Raw genomic sequence first — 18,823 nt, 5'->3', positions numbered from 1 at the left:
CTCCCTTTCTTATTTTTCTCCTCCCTTCCTCCCTCCCTCCTTTCCTCCTTCCCTTCTTTTCTTTTCTCCCCTTTCTCCCTCGTCACTCACTTTTTTCCTGCTCCTCTCGCCCCTTCCTACACGATTCTGTTTGTCATTTTAATTGTTTATCTCTCTCTTTGTATATCTATCTATCTTGTCTGTCTGTCTGTGTGTCTGTTTTGTCTATCTTTCTGTGTGTTTTGTTTGTCTGTCTGTGCGTTCAGTTGGTCTGTGTGTGTGTGTGTATGTGTGTATGTGTATGTGTGTATTTATCTGTCTGGCTGCGTCTCTCTCTCTCTCTCTCTCTCTCTCTCTCTCTCTCTCTCTCTCTCTCTCTCTCTCTCTCTCTCTCTCTCTCTCTCATCGTGACGTAATGAGGAAAGTGTGAGGCATTCAGAGAAGTTTATTTGGAAAAGTTTTATTGTCTCTTTACTTACATATCTATTACTACTACATTTACAGCGCACTTATTCACGAGTAACATATTTGCATTGTTACATTGCTAAGTTACAAAGGATTACGGCACGAAGGAATTATTATTAAGGAATCAACAAATTTACTGCTGATTCAGAGAGAGGGAGAGAGAGAGAGAAAGAGTGAGAATACCAATATTAGTATTATTCTGGTCTTCAGGTGGCCCGATCCAGTGAAGACAGTGTGCACATCAGAGGAGCGAGCGAGCAAGACGGGCTGGGGAAGGATTGCCTGCGGGAAACACTTGCAGGATGGAGAGGCAGGGAAAGAATTTATCCTGAGCGCTGAGAAACGCCGCTCAGCAGTGTGTGTGTGTGTGTGTGTGTGTATTTTTCATGCGTTTTATGAAGTATGAAGACTAAAGCTACACTGAATTCAACAATCTCGCCATACTTCCATCAGGCTTTCCCTCCCCAGCAAGCCCCAGCCATGTTGCATCATGAAGGGAAGCACATATTTGTCGCATCACATTATTTCTGTATAAGGAAAACCGATTACAAAATCTACTGGAGACATTACAGAGCGTGGTTGCTCAACACATCTGTCATGGGTGTATAAGAAATTTAGGGCACTCTCATTGGGCATTTGTGAATCTGCAGCTGCTGCCGCATCCTGAGAGACAGTCGAGTGAATGAGTTCCTTATCAAGTAGATAAATACGTAGAAAATTAAAGGTGAACCTAACACGTAATTCTAGAATGACGACGAGTACGGTATGATATGAGGGTGGACAGCGCGTCCTGAGAACAACTTTGTCAGACTGGGTGAGTGACGGCACAGTGAACAGATCACCTAAACACTTGGTGAGTGCTGGTGCCAACCTGCATCCACCAATACACGTTGTAGGCATGCAGCGGGCGTCTCTTACCGCTACAGCTACGGCAGGCATTTGGACATAATTACTGGAAGTCCGGGAGTGTGGTCGGGGAGTGGCGGGGACAGGTGATGGTGGTGACGGCGTCGTGGATGGAGTGAAAGACGAGGTCGCGGCTGATCTCCTCCAGCACACTGCATCTCTCAAGGGCGTCCACTACCCTGTCTGGGGGAGAACAAAGAGGGGAGTCAGGCCCCAGCGTGGCGCGCGTCGAGGACATTTTCCACCGCCTGTGACGGGCTCATGGTAACATGGCGTTAGCGAAGTGTTTGTTACCTGAGGCAGATGCCAGACACAGGGTGACGCCAGCGGTCTGGAGATCGCGGTGCAGCTGCTTCAGGAGACTGGCGCCCGTAGTGTCCACGAAGCTGACAAGGGACAAGTCGAGCACTAGCCAGCGGCACACCTGCAAAAAAAAAAAAAAAAAAAACGATGGTCAGTGACGGCCGAGTGGCGGCTAACAGCGCATAAGGCCTCGAGAAAGAATGCTCTTTGCTGCAGTGCCGCGCTGGACGGACCACAAAATGAGGTATTAGAAGCACAATGAATAAAGGAAAAAAAATATTTCTCAGTAATGACCGGCAGATGCGACTCACCTGAAATGAAAAGCAGGTGAAATCTTTCGCTGCCTCATCCTCCATGTTGATTAGAGTTACATCTGTGGGTTTGTGAATGGACAGCGAGTCACTGGCTGTGTCTTGTGTGGAGACTCGACTGACTCTTTCTTGACTTGTGTTGTCCTGGTCAAGGTCGCAGTGCACACGCGCATCGCTGCCTGTATCGTCGTTTTCAGTGTCGCTGTGACTCGTGTCGTCTTGGCTTACATCAGTGTGACTCGTGCTGGCCTGACTAGCGCCACTTTCATGTGTTTCGTCGCTCCCCGTGTCGTAGAACGAGCTGAAGTCATCTTGGCCAGCACAGGAATGCCTGATGCACCACCTCCCCACGCCAGCATTGCTGCATGTGACTGTCGCTGGATGATTGAGTTCAGAGTTGACTGTGACGGCAAACAGCGCCTCCTTATCGACCTAAAAGACAGACGTCAAATGTGTACCATTTAGCAATGCACTGAACCTATTCATAGATATACGTATAGCATGTGCACACACAAACCAAAGAAAAAAGTTTTAAGACGTACCTCAGACTGGCGTGTGTCCATGAGCGGCACCGTGGTGGTGGCGGCAGGCTTGGCGGCGGCAAGGTCCAGGCCAGTGACGGAGAAGAGGCTTGAATGGAAGTAAGAGGCGTTGCCAAAGTGGAGCGGCCCGCCGAACTGGAAGATCTTCACGCCGGGCACCTTCACCGCCTGACCGAGAGGAGGGGACGGTGAGTGGCAGACAGGGCGCGACACATCATATTTACCTTTGAGTTATAGGGAACTCTTCTTAAGAGTCTTGCTTTGACATGATTTGTTCCGACTGACTATGAAGTTTTGCGCGTAAAGAGAATTAATATTAAAGAAGACAAAAGACAGCGGCGGACAGGCTGTTAGTCTCACCTTGTGGTAGGTGTTCAGGTCGAGGTAAAGATCGGTGAAGGGCACGTGGCCGAGGTGGAGGGCTGGCGGTCGCTGTGAGCGAAGGAGCAGCACCACCGCCGAGGCCGCCAGGCCCGCCAGGAGGCCGTAGTCCAGGCCCACCACCACACTCACCACGAAGGTGGCCAGCCAGATGGCGGCGTCGAGGCGAGAGGACGACCACAGCTTGGCCAGATCCTTTACTTGCAGAAAGAGGCCCTTGAAAGACACCAGGATGACGGCGGACAGCACGCACTGGAGAGAAGAAGGGAGGAGCCGTCCAGTAAGATAGAAGCTAGAGAACGGGAGGGGTAGGGTATGCAGTCTTGGAGACGATGACATGCTCAAAATGCAGCAAATATGTTCTTTTCGAGATCATACTATTGTTACTTTATCATAAAACTTGCTAAGGCAAATTTATTGAAAGAATGATAGTTTGTGACTCACGTTGGGAAGTGCACTGAAGAGCGGCCCGATGGAGTACAGCATTATCATCAAGACAGAGCAGGAGAAGAGTGAGGCGAGTCCAGTGACGCCTCCCACCTCCTCCTGGATGACCGACCTCGACAGGGAGACTGACACCGGTGCGCAGGAGAAGAAAGACCCGACGAAGTTGGTGATGCCCTGCCAGAGGAAACAGTCTTGAATCTGAACGTAATGTAATGAAGAAAACGTAAGATCAAATAAAAGAATATCTTGTACATGGAAAGAAAACTTGTCTCATGAACAAGAAGCATTTACATTACTTTTCTATAAATTATATTAGTAAAATAACTGCCAAATAGTAAAATTGAGTTTGTTTTAAGGATGTCTTCATATTTGTGAAGAAAATCAACTCATTGGAAACACGAATAAAAACCATATCAGTGTGCTCCAGAGATAATGACGATACTGGTGAACTTCAGCCATCGGGAGCTGGACATAATAAGGACAAGACTAAATACAATGTCTAGCGCATTGAGGTCGGAAGTCTTACATGAGCGAACAGCTCCTGAGTTGCCTGGATGACGTAACCTTTCCTCTTGGCTATGATCTTGGCCATGGAGATTGCGGAGACGTACCCGATCACGGCGATGATGAAGGAGTGGGCCAGCAGCTGTGGCACCAGCTCCAGATGAGGCACGGATGGGGTGGGGAACCTGGCGAGGCGGGAAGGGTTGGGCATTACTGAGAGTGTCTGGGTGTGGCGAGAATGTTGAATCAGCATTGGAGAATAGCACTGCAGAGTCCTATTAAAATCTGTAACGAGATGTGAGCTCTTGCTACACAGAAATGTTATAATTTTTGTTTTCCTGCATTCTGTCACTGGAGCCTTGGACGTGCGCCGAGACTCACCCTTTGGGGACGTGGCCGATGACGGTGACGTTTTGCTCTTCCTCCAGGTTCAGCACATGACTCACCACCGTCCCGACTACCATCACCACGAGTTCCACCGGCACTGGCACGGGACACACTTTCTTGAGGCGGGGCTGTGGCGGGCCGTGCCGTTAGTGAGGACAGTGGGCAGTGTTACAAAAGATTTATCACGTTCGAATATAAGCATGAGAGGAACGTGAACTAAAAGAAAATAGGACAAAAAAAGAATCATCATCTCTAAACCACTACTACCGCCACCATCACCGCCACTCACCTTCAGGATCTCGTTATTAGCCACCAGCAGGGTGATGCACAACGCGGACACCCCCACCACCGTTGGGTTAGCAGTCAGCAAGGCGAGGCTCAGATCCCGGCACGTCTGGAGAGAAACGCTCCTATTAGTTAACCTTCTTGCCCTCCTCCACCACCATCACGTTCTTCCTGCCCTGCTCCGCCTACTCCGTTATGACTCTCGTGCATATCACGCCCCGCTTTACTGAGGACCGACATTAACACCGCGTTCAGTGCCGCCAAGACAGCGCTGGAGGGACTTACATAGAAGCTCTTGAAGGCGCCAGTGTAGCGGGGCAGAGGGATCCCCAAGAGGCTCTTCAGCTGGGAAAACAGGATGTCGTAGGCGACACTGGTGGTGAAGGCGGAGACGATCATGTGGGAGAGGAGCACTGAGAACACTTGGCCCAGCTGCAGCACTCCCATCAGCATCTGCACGCGAGAGGAGCAACATCTTAAACATCTTGGCATACTGCGTCACTCATTGATTATATCAGCCTGTCCCAGAACATCCACTCGTATTATCAGCTGTTATTTTTTTTATGTGAAAGGAAGGATGACCGAGGAACACACACACACACACACACACACACACACATATAAAGCTTAATTCCCTTTCCACAAAAATGTTCAGTTGAAAAGAGTTCCATACAGGTTGTTTGTTAGGTTGATTAGGGAAAGACGATTTATTCCAGTGCTGCATGAACCCACCTGCCACAGCCCGGTAAGCAGGGCCAGCACCACCACCATCTCCACTGAGCTGTAGCCAGAATGGTCGCTTGTGCTGTTGCCATCGGCGGTGAAGTTCTGCAAACCCTGGGCGAGAGTGGCCGTCGTGGAGAGGGTGGTGCTGAGTGGAGCGGCAGCAGAACCAGGCACAGTCTCGTAGGTGACCACATTCCCGATTGCCTTCGCCGTCAGCACGCCCAACGAACCCACCACGCCTTGGGTAGTCACGCCAGCACAAATTGAGTCACAAGAAACGTAATGTTATGTTAATTTAATCAAGTGTACATACAAACATTTGGACACATGGGGAGCGCGTTAGGCACAGTGGTCATCAGTAATAAAAGTAATGTGTGGCACCTCACTCACCAAAGGAGATGTGGTGTGACGTGCCCAGCAGCATGTACACCAGGCCGGAGATGACACCCGCGTACAGGCCCGTGATGGGGGGCAGGTGGGCCAGCATGGCGTAGGCCATTCCTGTAGGAGGGATTCAAAGTCAGAATGGGTAAGCAAACAGAAACAGAAGCAGCATTGTTGACATTAACACGTGTGAGGTACTATCAGTTTTCTGGTTGTTACCATCATGTGTCATACGATCATTTGTCACGAAGGTAGTGAACTAACTCATCGTAAACGTCCCCATCCACCACTACGAGGCTGCTGGCTCCCCATGTCCTATATTACTTGAGTAAGGGACATAGAAAAGATCTAGCTTGTAGGGGAAGCCACAATCAGGGGCGGCACGTTGCCTCACCTTGAGGGACGGCCATCACACCAACGGTCAGGCCGGCGATGAGGTCACCTAAGAAAGCTTGCCGAGGTTGATATTTAGGTAACCAGTCCAGGATAGGCAGACGGGCCGCCATTATTTCCCACACACGTCCGCGGGAAAATCTATTGCATTTCAGTGACCACCCGCAGGTCCTCTCGCGCACATCTGAAATACCAAAGGATTGAATGTCACTTTCATTTGATAAGGTTACCCCCGTCTCTCCTTAAATGTCTCATTGTCTTTACAGTCGTAGTTTGACTTACTTAACTAGGCTTTAAGTAACGCTGGTCAGTGGTCACCACACAGCTAAAAGTGTACGTGTGCTTGGCAAAATGCTTAGCTTCTATTTGGGTTATGTGACATCTTCCTCCTATACACAGGCCTTAGGCTGAGGTACATGGTCCAGGTCATGTGTTTGCCCTGGCACCCTACCTGCTTGCTCCTCGAGGCAGCTGTTGTAGAGTTGGATCCTGCGGTGCAAGGTGAGGGCGGGGCGAGTCACCTGCACCTCACAAGAATTCGCCGACATGGGATCCATGACAGGCTGCTGGCACAACCAACTCAGCAGCAGCAGCAGCAGCAGCAGCAGCAGCAGCAGCAGCAGCAGCAATAGTAACACGTAGATTCGTACCTGAAACGTGAGAGCCACTAGTGACAGAATGAAGTGTGGCCTCGCAGTCCAAACACTTTATGGGCGACTTGGCGGAGGTGTGCTAACACCACCATATGGTCATTTATTCTCAAGGAAATCCCTGTCAGTCGTGTCTGTTTATTGTGATGGATAAGACGCGCAGAGCCAATATGTTCAGCGTCCGCTTCGATAATGTGGTGGAGATAAAGAGCTGATCTGACGGCGAATGATTGTCACTTATGGAATGTACAGTGTATGAAAACAGCGAGCATGCCGTGAGACACACTGCAAAAGCCTTTTGATCTTGCCAAACACAGAAGCACAAAAATAACATGGATCTTGTTAGGACACTTGTATAGCACTAAGCTTTAGTTTTATGAACGTTTTTTGTACCAGAGACAGCAGAGGCGGAGGAAGCTCGGCGCGTCCATCAAGATTAGCAACGCGGCCCAGTTTTCTCTGCCAGGAAAATAACTGACTCACATATCCTCGTCCCGCCTCTTGTCATCTCTTGTAACTTTCTAAAATCCTCCACCTAAGTCATTTTGTTTCCATTGAACACTTCTTTATTAATGACGTGAACACGTTAATATAAATATTTGAAATAAACAACTTGGGTTTTCTGTAAACAAACGGGTATCAGAAGTCCCGCGGCACATGTACTACAAGTTATACAGCCAACAGGGTGTTTGATGGCAGTGTGAGCCCCAGCCATCGAGCACCGCGTTACTGTACCTGTTCGTGGGTGTGGGGGTGCAGTGGAGGGCCGTCTGGTTGGCGTGAGGGCTCGGAAGCATGTGAAGGCAGGCTGGAAGTGTCTGTCAGATTAGTCATGCTCCTACCACAACTTAACTTGTAGAGGCGATGACGTAATCAAGATTCTAATACCTGATAGCAAGGAGGCGATGAGGGAAAGTGGCGAGATTCTGTCGTGGGAATAATGGCGTTGGTAGAGTGGAAAGGTTTATGCTCTTGTGGTGCTTGGTGCTTTTATGTCACATGAAGAGGAACAATAATCATATTACGTAATACTGAAAGGAGTGGAGGTGTGGGTGGGAATATGAAAAAGCTGTCTCATCAAAAAGAGAAAGACTATAGGAGTATTCTTTATGCAACCTGAAGAACATTGAATGTTTGTTGTATTGCACGTCACCATCATCAACATCACCATCACCACCACCACCATCACCATCATCATCATTATCATCATCATCATCATCATCATCATCATCATCATCATCATCATCATCACCACCACCACCACTACCATCACCATCATCATCATCAGTTTATAGTGTTACTGCAGGACAAATGCCTTTCTTACTGGCTGTTGTTTTTGTTATTCTCAAAACACCAATACAGTTTCTATGGTGGGATTCTTGAGTGTATGAGGAAGTACATCGCAGAGTGAAGAGATACAGCTTATCAGACACGGCCTGCCTCTGTACCTGTGGTACTTGTGTGGCCAGCAGCACACACCTGTTCAAACACCTGGCTTCTGATCGACCTCTCACCCACGTGAGTCGATGCTCTGCTGCTGCTGCTGCTGCTGCTTTTCCTTTTTTTTTCATCTCATTTTCTTGCCTTCTTTATTTTTTCGCATATAATGGCGTACGGATTATACAGAAAAGCATTGTACACTTGTTGCGGCTTCTTGCCACTAAAAAGCAAAGAATAAGATTGTTGAGTGTCTTGCCATTTTTTTTTCATTTTTGTTCAGCAGTGAGGAGTGTGGATGAGGACGCTGGGCGAGGGCAGGGAAGGATCTCCTTAGGCCGTCAGTAAAGCAGTGGGTCGTGATTTGTCTGGTTAACACGGGGACGAGACTCATCTCTACCACGTGGATTATTAAGCCTTGCCGTGTGTGTGTGTGTGTGTGTGTGTGTGTGTATGTGATTAAATTCTGGAGTGGGGGATGTGACCTTACATGACTGGGGGGGGGGGGAAGGGGAGAACAGGAGGAGGAAGAGGAGGAGGAGGAGGGGGAGGAGAAGAAAGTGAATCACAACCCAGGGCACCTCGCTGTCTCCTGGGTCCTGTTATCTTTTCTTTGAACAGGAGAGCCGCTCGTGGCCTTTGCTCTCAGGCTCCACCACTACCACTAACAACGTCAACACCACCTGCTGTATACTAGCTTGTCATCACGCACTTCACTCGAGCTATGACAAGCCTAACTTTACCTTTCCATTCGCACACACACACACACACACACACACACACACACACACGTACGCGCACGATAATGCATCAACAGGTGCTTAAGAGGAACCACCTGCCCATGTAGAGTACCAGGATTTTAGAGTGTGGGTGGGTTGGAAGGGATACATGTGGAGGTGAGGCTTTCCCCAGATCATGGCGACTGTCGCTGGACTGAGGTTACTAAGAAATCATCCACACACACTCAACTGTGGAAACGATTCTTGTGTGTTTACTTGTTTTATGCATGTGGCTTTTGAAAATACTATTACAGTCCTTTGAGAGACCGGCCTAGTGTTGTGAAATTAAGCCTGAAGTGTCGTTTGATGGAGTCGTGAATGGAAGGCGATAAGATAGTGGGATGGGCAATGACTTCAATGGGAGTACGTGAACCGAACCTCGCGGCCCGCCAGGAACTGCGCATTTTAGGCTTTCACGGGTTGACTTTGTCGTCCGGTATAATTTGTTGCTGTGTAAGCTTTTTATTTATTTGTTTTCTTTCTCTCGGTCTTTATTCTTTTATGGGGGCGTTGTGGAGTCTCGAGTCCCACATGGTCTCTATAATTGTCTTCCAACAAATGGCGTCTATTTTTTTTTTCTTTTTTTCCTTTACCACCACCATTACTACTACTACTACTACTACTACTACTACTACTACTACTACTACTATTACTACTACTACTACTGCTACTATTTCCACTATGCTATCACTACTACTACTATTACTACTACTACTACTACTATTACTACTACTACTACTACTACTACTAATAATAATAATAATAATAATAATAATGATAATAATAATAATAATAATAATAATAATAATAATAGTAATGATAATAATGATAATAATAATAATAATAATAATAATAATAATAATAATAATAATAATAATAATACTGCTGCTGCTGCTGGTGCTAGTGCTGTTGGCGGTGGCGGTGGTGGTGCTGCTGCTGCATTTTCACCTCGAAACTTTCGTCTTTTTTTCTCTCTTTTCCCTCTTCCTCTGACTTCACCACCAAGATTTCAGTACAGTTAAATCAGGCTTCTGCCGTTCTTCTACTACATGCTTGTTAGGGAGTGGCAATGAAACAGACTTTTCTTACATAGCATGTATAGGTAACATATTTTCACAGCTTTTCCCACTCTCTTATTCATAAAGAAAAATAGAATACACATAAGTTATCTGATTTAGTAATTTCCCTAATACAAAACAGACGGAACTAACACGTAAAGGTGACTCCATTTATAGATTTAAGCACCACCGCTGGGATGTGGCAGCGACTATAGGTCCGGCACGGTGGCCGGTGAGTGGTAGGGATCGAGAGAGGTGATGGTGGTGACGGCGTCGTGGGTGGAGTGAAAGACGAGGTCGCGGCTGATCTCCTCCAGCACACTGCATCTCTCAAGGGCGTCCACCACCCTGTCTAGGGGAAAACAAAGAGGGGAGTCAGGCCCCAGCGTGGCGCGCGTTGAGGACATTTTTCACCGCCTGTGACGGGCTCATTGCAACATGGCGTTAGCGAAGTGTTTGCTACCTGAGGCGGACGCCAGACACAGGGTGACGCCAGCGGTCTGGAGATCGCGGTGCAGCTGCCTCAGGTGACTGGCGCCCGTGGTGTCCACGAAGCTGACAAAGGACAAGTCGAGCACCAGCCAGCGGCACACCTACAAAAAGCGACGGTCATTGACAGCTAAGGGGTCTGTGGGTGTGTATTCATGATAGGCATCATGTGAGGCGCCTGAATAGGATGAAATGCAACGGTTGGAACCAGAAGGAAGGAAGCAATCTCTGACCTTGCTATCAGCAATGACAGGCAGCCTCGACTCACCGGTGATGTGGAACAGGTGGAGCTCTTCACTGCCTGGCTGCCCACGGTAGCTAGAGTCAGATCTCTGCTCGAGGGAGGCTGGGAGGACGACGAGTCTTTGTCAGCTTCTTGAGTAGAGGCTTGATTCATTCCTTCATTCACTTCGTCTTGATTCATAATGTCCCCATCACCGTTGTCTTGACTTGAAGTATCTTCCTGCACATCATTTCGCGTGTTAATGATTGAACTACTTTTCCCCCACTACACTGATGTAATTGCAGTAATTCGGAAACAAAGATTACACATAATAATGGAAGAAATTAATGAAAAAGCAAAGGAATATGCCAGTAAAAATGTGTAGAAGACAAGATAGAGTACTGTTACCTGAAAATGAGAATAATACGTGAAACATTATTTAGATAATGATAACAAGAGACATATATAAGTTCAACTGAACTGAAGGATGAACGATTTTATACAGCAAACCTCAGACTGGCGTGTGTCCATGAGCGGCACCGTGGTGGTGGCGGCAGGCTTGGCGGCGGCAAGGTCCAGGCCAGTGACGGAGAAGAGGCTGGAATGGAAGTAAGAGGCGTTGCCAAAGTGGAGTGGCCCGCCGAACTGGAAGATCTTCACGCCGGGCACCTTCACCGCCTGACCGAGAGGAGGGGACGGTGAGTGGCAGACAGGGCGCGACACATCATATTTACCTTTGAGTTATAGGGAACTCTCCTTAAGAGTCTTGCTTTGACATGATTTGTTCTGACTGACCATGAAGTTTTGCGCGTAAAGGGAACTAATAAAAAAGAAGACAAAAGACAGCGGAGGACAGGCTGTTAGTCTTACCTTGTGGTAGGTGTCCAGGTCGAGGTAAAGGTCAGTGAAGGGCACGTGGCCGAGGTGGAGGGCTGGCGGTCGCTGTGAACGAAGGAACAGCACCACCGCCGAGGCCGCCAGGCCCGCCAGGAGGCCGTAGTCCAGACCCACCACCACGCTCACCACGAAAGTGGCCAGCCAGATAGCGGCGTCGAGGCGAGAGGACGACCACAGCTTGGTCAGATCCTTCACTTGCAGAAAGAGACCCTTGAGGGACACCAGGATGACGGCGGACAGCACGCACTGGAGGGAAAAAAAGAGGAGCCGTCCAGTAGTGCAGGAATGGATTACGCGAAATGCATGGATAAGTTGTGATAACTTTTGACAGAAATTAGATATTTTGTACTGAAACACGAGGAGGAAAGCACCAGGACCATGCATCTTGGTATGAGGATGAACCTGACCAATGAACGCTTTTCTTCGCTGCTTACATGAGGCAGTGTCCTGAAGTACGGCCCAATGACGGAAAGAACCAACACCACGAAGGCGCAGGAGAAGGCGGTAGTGAGCTGGGTAACGCCGCCAGCTGCTTCCTGAATGAGTGACCTCGACATGGAGGCAGCCACGGGGCCACAGGAGAAGAAGGAACCAAACGCGTTGCTCATTCCCTGAAGTAAAATAAATAAATAAATAAAGAAAGAAAGAAAGAAAGAAAATACACTCATCACACTACTTTTTTCTTGTTCAACTTTTGTAACTGCTCCATTTAATGAAACCCTTCTAGGAACTTTTGCTTCGAGGAGGAAGGTGAAGGAGGGCACTTTGAAAGTTACCTGAGCATACAACTCCTGCACGGCATCAACAGTGTAGCCTTGTCTCTGGGCGAAAATCTTGGCTATGGAGAAGGTTGAGGTGTAGCTGATGAGTGCAATGAGGAAGCCATCAACCAGCACTGACGGCAGCAGCTCCATGCGGGGAGCGGAGGGAAAAGGGAGTCTGAGGAGCGTAAAAGTTATTGGATAATTCCACATTTTATTGAGTTATGGCACCACAAAGACTTTATATGGTGCCAGACAAGATCAAGATCCACATTGCTCAACGTTTTGAGGGCGTCCATCTCGACTACTTTACCAGGCTTGATTGGATGATGCTGCGATTTTTATGAAAGCTTTTATGTTTCTGTCACAAGTTTAATAAAGATTCTTCATCATCGATAGGAAAAAACACTCGTGAGAACCTGAATAACTCCCTCCGTGGATTAAGAATATAGTCCTGATGAGAGCAAACCATTGAAGAATACGGGCATAACAAAAAACACCTCTTATTCATATGCTTCTCCTCTTCCTTCTGCTCCTGAGACATTGATGGATTTTCCGTGACTAATCAGAGTACTAAAAATGAGCTTACAAGTTCAGTGCACGTGTGTCAGTTTGAGCAGAGACTATAGAGGCCAGAGCGCGGTAGTTAAGTCATGTAGAGAGAAGAGATTAGGAACACAAAAGGAGGAGGATGCTGGAAATGGGCTGAGCAGGCAGGAGGAAGAGAGGAAAACCCAAAGAGAAAGCTTATGGAGACACAGAAGACAGAGTGAGATGGAGACGGGTGATCCGGAAGCAGCCGGGAGAAAAATTCAGAAGAGACTCACAATCATGATATTACGGAGTCGTTTGTGAAGAACGGCGTGACTCACCCTGTAGGGACGTGGCCGACGACGGTGACGTGATGCCTCTCCTCCAGGTGCAGCAGGTCACTCACTGCTGTGCCCGCCACCACCACCAGGAGCTCCATGGGCACAGGGATGCGGCTTACTTTCCTCATGCGGGGCTGAGACAAGAAGAGTTATCATTCTCATTATCAGTATTATTATTGCCATTACGTAGTATTACTATTATCATCATCATCGGTGAATTGCCTATAGAAACAGTCACCTTCAGTATCTCGTTGTTGACCACCAGCGCAATGATGCAGACCACGGACACCACCACCACCACCGGGTTGGCAGCGGGCAGGCCGAGGCACAGGTCCCGGTATGTCTGGGGAGAAAATATTGTAAAACATGAAAGCATGAAACATGAAAACATTAACCATGTTTTCATGTTTATTGTACTACCGTTACCACGCCTTCCCTTTTCCACCTCCCCACTCCCACCCCACCACCACGCTGCAGGGACTCACGTGGACGGTCTTGAAGGGACCGGAATAACGGGACACGGGGATCCCTAACACGTTCTTGAGCTGCGATGTGAGGACCAGGAAGGCGATACTGGTGGTGAAGGCGGAGATGATCATGTGGGAGAGGAGCACGAGGAACACCTGGCCCATCTGCAGGACGCCCATCAACACCTGCACGCGACAAGGAACATATGGATGTAATTTATTAAGTGATATATGGTGAAATCAGATTAGTGGTCATTGTATAATGTAATCTCACCTGCCATATGCCCACAACGAGCGCTAAAACGGCGGCCACCTCCTGCGGGCTGGGACTGACTGCTGCAGTAGAGGCGGCAGTGGTATTGACGGAGGTCACCACACTATGAGGAGAGCCATCGGGAGCCAGCACGAGTGTTCCGTTCTCACCTGCTGGATCCGGCGTGGTGGTGAGCGTGGAGTCCCTGGTGCTCAGCTCCAGCACCAGCTTTTCCATCATCATACACGAAACCGCGAATGTGCCTAGCGATGAAAGAGCGACGTGTCTGCTATTCTGCCTCATAATTACGGATTGTTCTACGGACAAAACTTGTTCACTACGTTATGCGGCGTCTGTCAGCCTCATTCGAAACTGCCGAGACTCACTCACCTATAGACACGTGGCGGGAGGTCCCCATCAGCACATACACCAGCACGGGGAAGAAGGACATGTAGAGGCCGGTGATGGGAGGCAGGCCGGCAAGCATGGCGTATCCAAGCCCTGTGGAGGCACACCAAGACGCTCACTCACTGCACAACAATCACTGATGGGTATGACGAGAGTTCACCTCATAACGATTTTTTTTGTCCCCGACAGTATGATAAAATTGAGGTTTATCTATAGTCTCCGAAGCAACTGTCATGGAAGACGATGATTTCTATAAATCATTACTACAAAGATGAAACGCATGGCGGGGGGATCACTCGGGAAAGTAATTATCTCTGGGCATTGAGAGTGGGAGATGAACAGCTTGCCAGGGGTGACTTATCTTACCTTGTGGAATATGCATGACACCGACAGTGACGCCGGCGATTACGTCCCCGAGGAGTACATGACAAACTCGATACTCAGGCAGCCAGTCGAGGATGGGCAGACGAGCCCTCACCGCAGACCAAAGACGGCCGAGTGAACACCTGCTGCAGGCATGCGTCTGTCTTCGTACCCTCTCGCGCAGATCTGAAACAGCGACAGCCTCAGTATGACGGCATTGCAAGGCGCTGAAACAGGAGTGTGGTAGAGCAGTTTTTGGACACATGAGTGAAAGGTGATGTGGCTTTGAAAGTCTCCACGTATGATGAGTTCTTCGGGTATGCTTTTATTTATTTATTGTTTTTAGAAGGGGCTCTGGCCAAGGTTCCACAAAGAATAGAGACAAAAGCTTATCCAAAACTGGAGAAGTGTTTTGAAACTTCCCTCTTGAAAGTGTTCAAATTAAAGGTAGGAGAAAATGCAAAAGCCTAAGGGGACCTCCATAGTTTACCAGTAAAAGGAAAGAAAGATTGAAAATACTACTTAACTCGTGCATTAGGGAGGGGAACAGAATGGAAGTGAGAGAAAGTAGAAACTTGTGCAGCGAAGACACGGGAGTACGGAAATCATACAGTTAGCAAGATAAAAAGAGCAACTAGTATCAAAATAGTGACAGAAGATAGCAAGAAATAGCAACACTGCAGTGAAGAGGGAGAGAGGTTTAAGAGTCAGTCAGAGGGGAGGAGTTAATAAAAATTCATGCTTGGGCATAATCTAGTGCATTGTTCCTGTCACTAGTCTTCCTGTCGTCCGTGTGTTCCACTCATGTATCGACATTTCTCTCTTCACTGCAAGCACAGCTTCAGAATACAGGCCAGTGATTAAATCAGCCATACTCACAGTAATCCCACAGAATCTTACAGGAACTCGCTAAGTATAAGCATGTTTGGTATCAGCAGTCGTGAGGAGGACGCAATATATGACATCACAAAACAAAACTCACGGTAAGAAGGGTGACTATTCCTTGAGGCAGTATGTAAAAAATGGTCAACAGTGAGCAAATGCCCTACTAGAAGGTATTATCTTGATTTCACAGCTTCATAAAATTAATAAAAATGGCCACACTTGTATTTGTTATATTCGCAAACATGACTTAATGAAAGGCATTGCAAGAAACTAACTCTAGCGAACAATATCATGATGCTGCTTTGTACTCACTCTTAACTTGTGTTGGCCAGCGAGTGTCGTAAATTTACCTGGTGCATGAGCGGGGCAGTGGTCGTAGAGATTGGAGCGGCAGGCTACGGTAAGGGCAGGGCGAGTCACCTGCACCATCCTCAGGCCGTCAAGAGTGGTTACCGCGCCGTTCACAGGCACCAGTCGGACTGACTCTTCTTGTGCCTGAAACATGTCACCAAGGCTTTACTTTGTCCTTCCTTCCTTCACCTTACACTCTATTCTTTCCCTTTCGCTACAAATCCTGTGTGACGTGATTGGTGACTAAAAGGGAGAAGAGTAAAGGCATTTTGAGGCACTTTTGAGACTAAAGAGGTCTGAGTGTGGCTAAACGTCCTGAGGCTTTCATGGAGTAAGGTCTTTCTGATTTGAAGCCCACGAGTCTTGAAGCCCTTATGATTTGAGTATTTTCCATCTCAGCACTAAAATGTCTTATATCTATTGTGTTGATAGTGATAACAGTGACGATTGTAGCAGTTGTGATTGTCGTTAATGCGCCATATGATCGCGATGTTGCGGCGCAAGAAACTAAATCAATCAAATGAATTGTTGTTTGTGATAATAATGATGGTTGTGGCTTTAATAGCAGTGATGGTAGTGATTGCTGAGGCGGTGATGATGATGGTGATTCCTGTGACATTTAAGTGTACCGTCATAGTACCGCTGCTACCGCCATGTACCGACGATGACACCACTGTACCGGCAATGGTACTTTACGTCCTCCTCTCATTCTGCCTCCTACAGGATGGAGGATAAGGGGTGAAGGAGTTAGATCTTGCAGTGTTGGACGTTTATTTGATATATAATTGAGATGATACAGTGTGCTCCCCCCAGAGTCTTGTCCTGCACTGCCTCCTGATGGGGAGGTCAGTCGCTATTTGCTACAGATCATAGGTCCACGTGGTGTTAACATCGGTGAATATCAACAGCAAGTGACACGGAGAAAGAAAGATTTACATGAGGAAGAAAAGCAAGGAATGTGCGCAAGTGGTTTCCGACGGGACAGTCACACTTGCGAAGGGTGAGGTGAGGTGAAAGATGTCACCTGATGCTGTGATATTCCTGAGATGCAGGTAGTAGTAGTAGTAGTAATAGTAGTAGTAGTAATAGAAGTAGTAGTAGTAGTAGTAGTGGTAGTAGAAGTAGTAGTAGTAGTAGTAATAGTAGTAGTTGTAGTAGTAGTAATGGTAATAATATATATCATATTGGTATACAAGGTGATGACTATAAACTATTTCATTAATGTTGATGAGTGTGGCGTTAGGAGTAGCAATGATGATACCTGAAACACTGACGATAAAGCTTGTGATAATTATAGTAGTGGAAGGGATGATGGTGACCACACGGAGCGTATTTCCCACCTACTCACCATTGCAGTTGTCTCCCTCCCAGCGCCGCGGCAAGAACTGCGCATTGCTCAAATGATGCTGCGGCATTGCTGCCTCACTTGCTGACTGTTGCCGTTCAGTTCAAGGACAATATAGTTAAAAAGTACTGCTTAACTCCTGATTTCACACACTTATTTTGTTGGCAGTGAAAAGAAAAATAAGGAAACTGCGTATAATAGCATCAGAAATGTTGCATTGGAGGGAGGAGTGAGAAGTTTTGAGTGGAAGGAACAAACAGGTCACCTTGGGATACGCACAATGAGAAGTGTATTGCATTAGCACTAACCCATAATACATAGCTTGCTAATGAAGGCCCGCTCTCTCGATCCGAAGGGCAAACCAAAATGTGCAGTTTCTCCATAGCGTATGAAAATTAAATATGATCTCTGTATCTTATCCCCAGACTATTTTTCTCCGTGGTTGTGCACATGTTAATATCACGAATTAGAGAAGAGTAATGGCTCTGGCCTTTCTCACTTGAATCCACTCTCCTCTTTATCCTATTTTACGTAATCTAATAATGAGACACCTCCATCACCATGCATTTTCACGACCACTGTCTCCACCTTCATGGATCCCTGTCACCACACCGACTGCCACTGCCTCGGTGTTGTTGCTCTAGGAGACACTCAAACCAATAGCTGCATGACTACTACCACCACCACCATCACCACTGCCACTGCAACTCTCCTCTTACCACCAACACCACCAGCCACAACTCTAATGAAACAACATGTGTGAATTTCCCATTACACGTCACGAGATTGCTACTTTACACCATCGTAGCGTTCAGTATTGAACATCTGCGAAGAATATTTAAGACTCACTCACAAAAAGGGAAGAACATCTATGTTTGTATAAATCTCGTACCCGACATGTCCTGTGTGTCAACTTTTTTTTTTTTTTTTTTGTAAACATGAAAGGGGACTCTGGCCTAGGATAATAAGGTTTTATGAAAAAAAGACTCACTGAGGATGCCAGTCCCCAGGTTACCAGAGAGTGTAAACGGAAGGGTTATCCAATATCCAATAGTACGTACTGAAAACAGTGCACACATACTTAATCTTTTTTTTTTTTCTATATCAGAGTTTGAAATTTTCTTACTTGTTCAGTCCCTTTACTAAATTAGTTTCAGATTTCTTGACAGAATCATTTATGTTCTTTCTGCCTTTTCCTTGCTCAGAGGCCTTTCATCACTAGGGATGTTGGCTAGGAAATGATAGGTGGAAGTAGGTAAGTGTACTTATGTCGTACAGAGACCGCCTGACGGTTTCCTGTAGCTTCCCTTATTTTCTCATGTTATTGTTATTTATGGAATGAGGAACAGGGTCACCGAACTGGTCTGACATGGGCGCTGTGAGATTTTGTCCCACCCCGTAAGTAGCAGGCAGAGTGTGGGCGTTAGGTTACATAAAGTTACATAGATATACAAGCCACAGTAGACCTTGTGGTCTTCACACAGTGACTTGACTTAGGACTACTAATGTGTTAGTAGAAGGAAAGGACAGCAAAGCAGAAGGTTCTCTTGAGTTTGGTAATTTACTACCTAT

The 18,823-nt window shown here is 47.3% G+C and overlaps 2 protein-coding genes across 3 annotated transcripts; both read right to left on the bottom strand.

Moving 5' to 3' along the window:
• Nucleotides 1-1,985: 1,985 nt before the first annotated feature.
• Nucleotides 1,986-6,241, bottom strand: LOC135102566 (prestin-like). The gene is made up of 11 exons (XM_064007846.1): nucleotides 6,010-6,241; nucleotides 5,819-5,828; nucleotides 5,627-5,737; nucleotides 5,247-5,475; nucleotides 4,656-5,003; nucleotides 4,515-4,602; nucleotides 4,220-4,353; nucleotides 3,861-4,023; nucleotides 3,332-3,598; nucleotides 2,867-3,139; nucleotides 1,986-2,674 (listed from the first exon to the last, which is right to left on the bottom strand). Exons 1-11 carry the CDS (start codon nucleotides 6,124-6,126, stop codon nucleotides 2,447-2,449), a joined length of 1,968 nt encoding a protein of 655 aa, XP_063863916.1. The 5' UTR covers nucleotides 6,127-6,241; the 3' UTR covers nucleotides 1,986-2,446.
• Nucleotides 6,242-9,959: 3,718 nt separating this feature from the next.
• On the bottom strand, nucleotides 9,960-17,952 carry LOC135103121 (prestin-like). Of its 2 annotated transcripts, XM_064009164.1 has the most exons (16): nucleotides 17,840-17,948; nucleotides 17,255-17,403; nucleotides 15,906-16,050; nucleotides 14,674-14,856; nucleotides 14,290-14,400; nucleotides 13,921-14,162; nucleotides 13,665-13,832; nucleotides 13,418-13,522; nucleotides 13,180-13,313; nucleotides 12,323-12,485; nucleotides 11,981-12,157; nucleotides 11,520-11,792; nucleotides 11,160-11,327; nucleotides 10,695-10,889; nucleotides 10,401-10,530; nucleotides 9,960-10,285 (listed from the first exon to the last, which is right to left on the bottom strand). In XM_064009164.1, exons 2-16 carry the CDS (start codon nucleotides 17,297-17,299, stop codon nucleotides 10,086-10,088), a joined length of 2,439 nt encoding a protein of 812 aa, XP_063865234.1. In that variant the 5' UTR covers nucleotides 17,300-17,403; nucleotides 17,840-17,948; the 3' UTR covers nucleotides 9,960-10,085. The 2 variants fall into 2 exon arrangements, with proteins under 2 accessions (XP_063865234.1, XP_063865235.1); XM_064009165.1 differs by having other exon boundaries at nucleotides 9,960-10,289; nucleotides 17,255-17,952.
• Nucleotides 17,953-18,823: the final 871 nt, after the last annotated feature.

The sequence above is a fragment of the Scylla paramamosain genome, chromosome 8, assembly GCF_035594125.1.
Source record: "Scylla paramamosain isolate STU-SP2022 chromosome 8, ASM3559412v1, whole genome shotgun sequence".
In the NCBI taxonomy this organism is placed as follows: Eukaryota; Metazoa; Arthropoda; class Malacostraca; order Decapoda; family Portunidae; genus Scylla; species Scylla paramamosain.
Note: the sequence above shows the minus strand (reverse complement) of the source record. Positions and strands in the feature narration are given on the sequence as shown.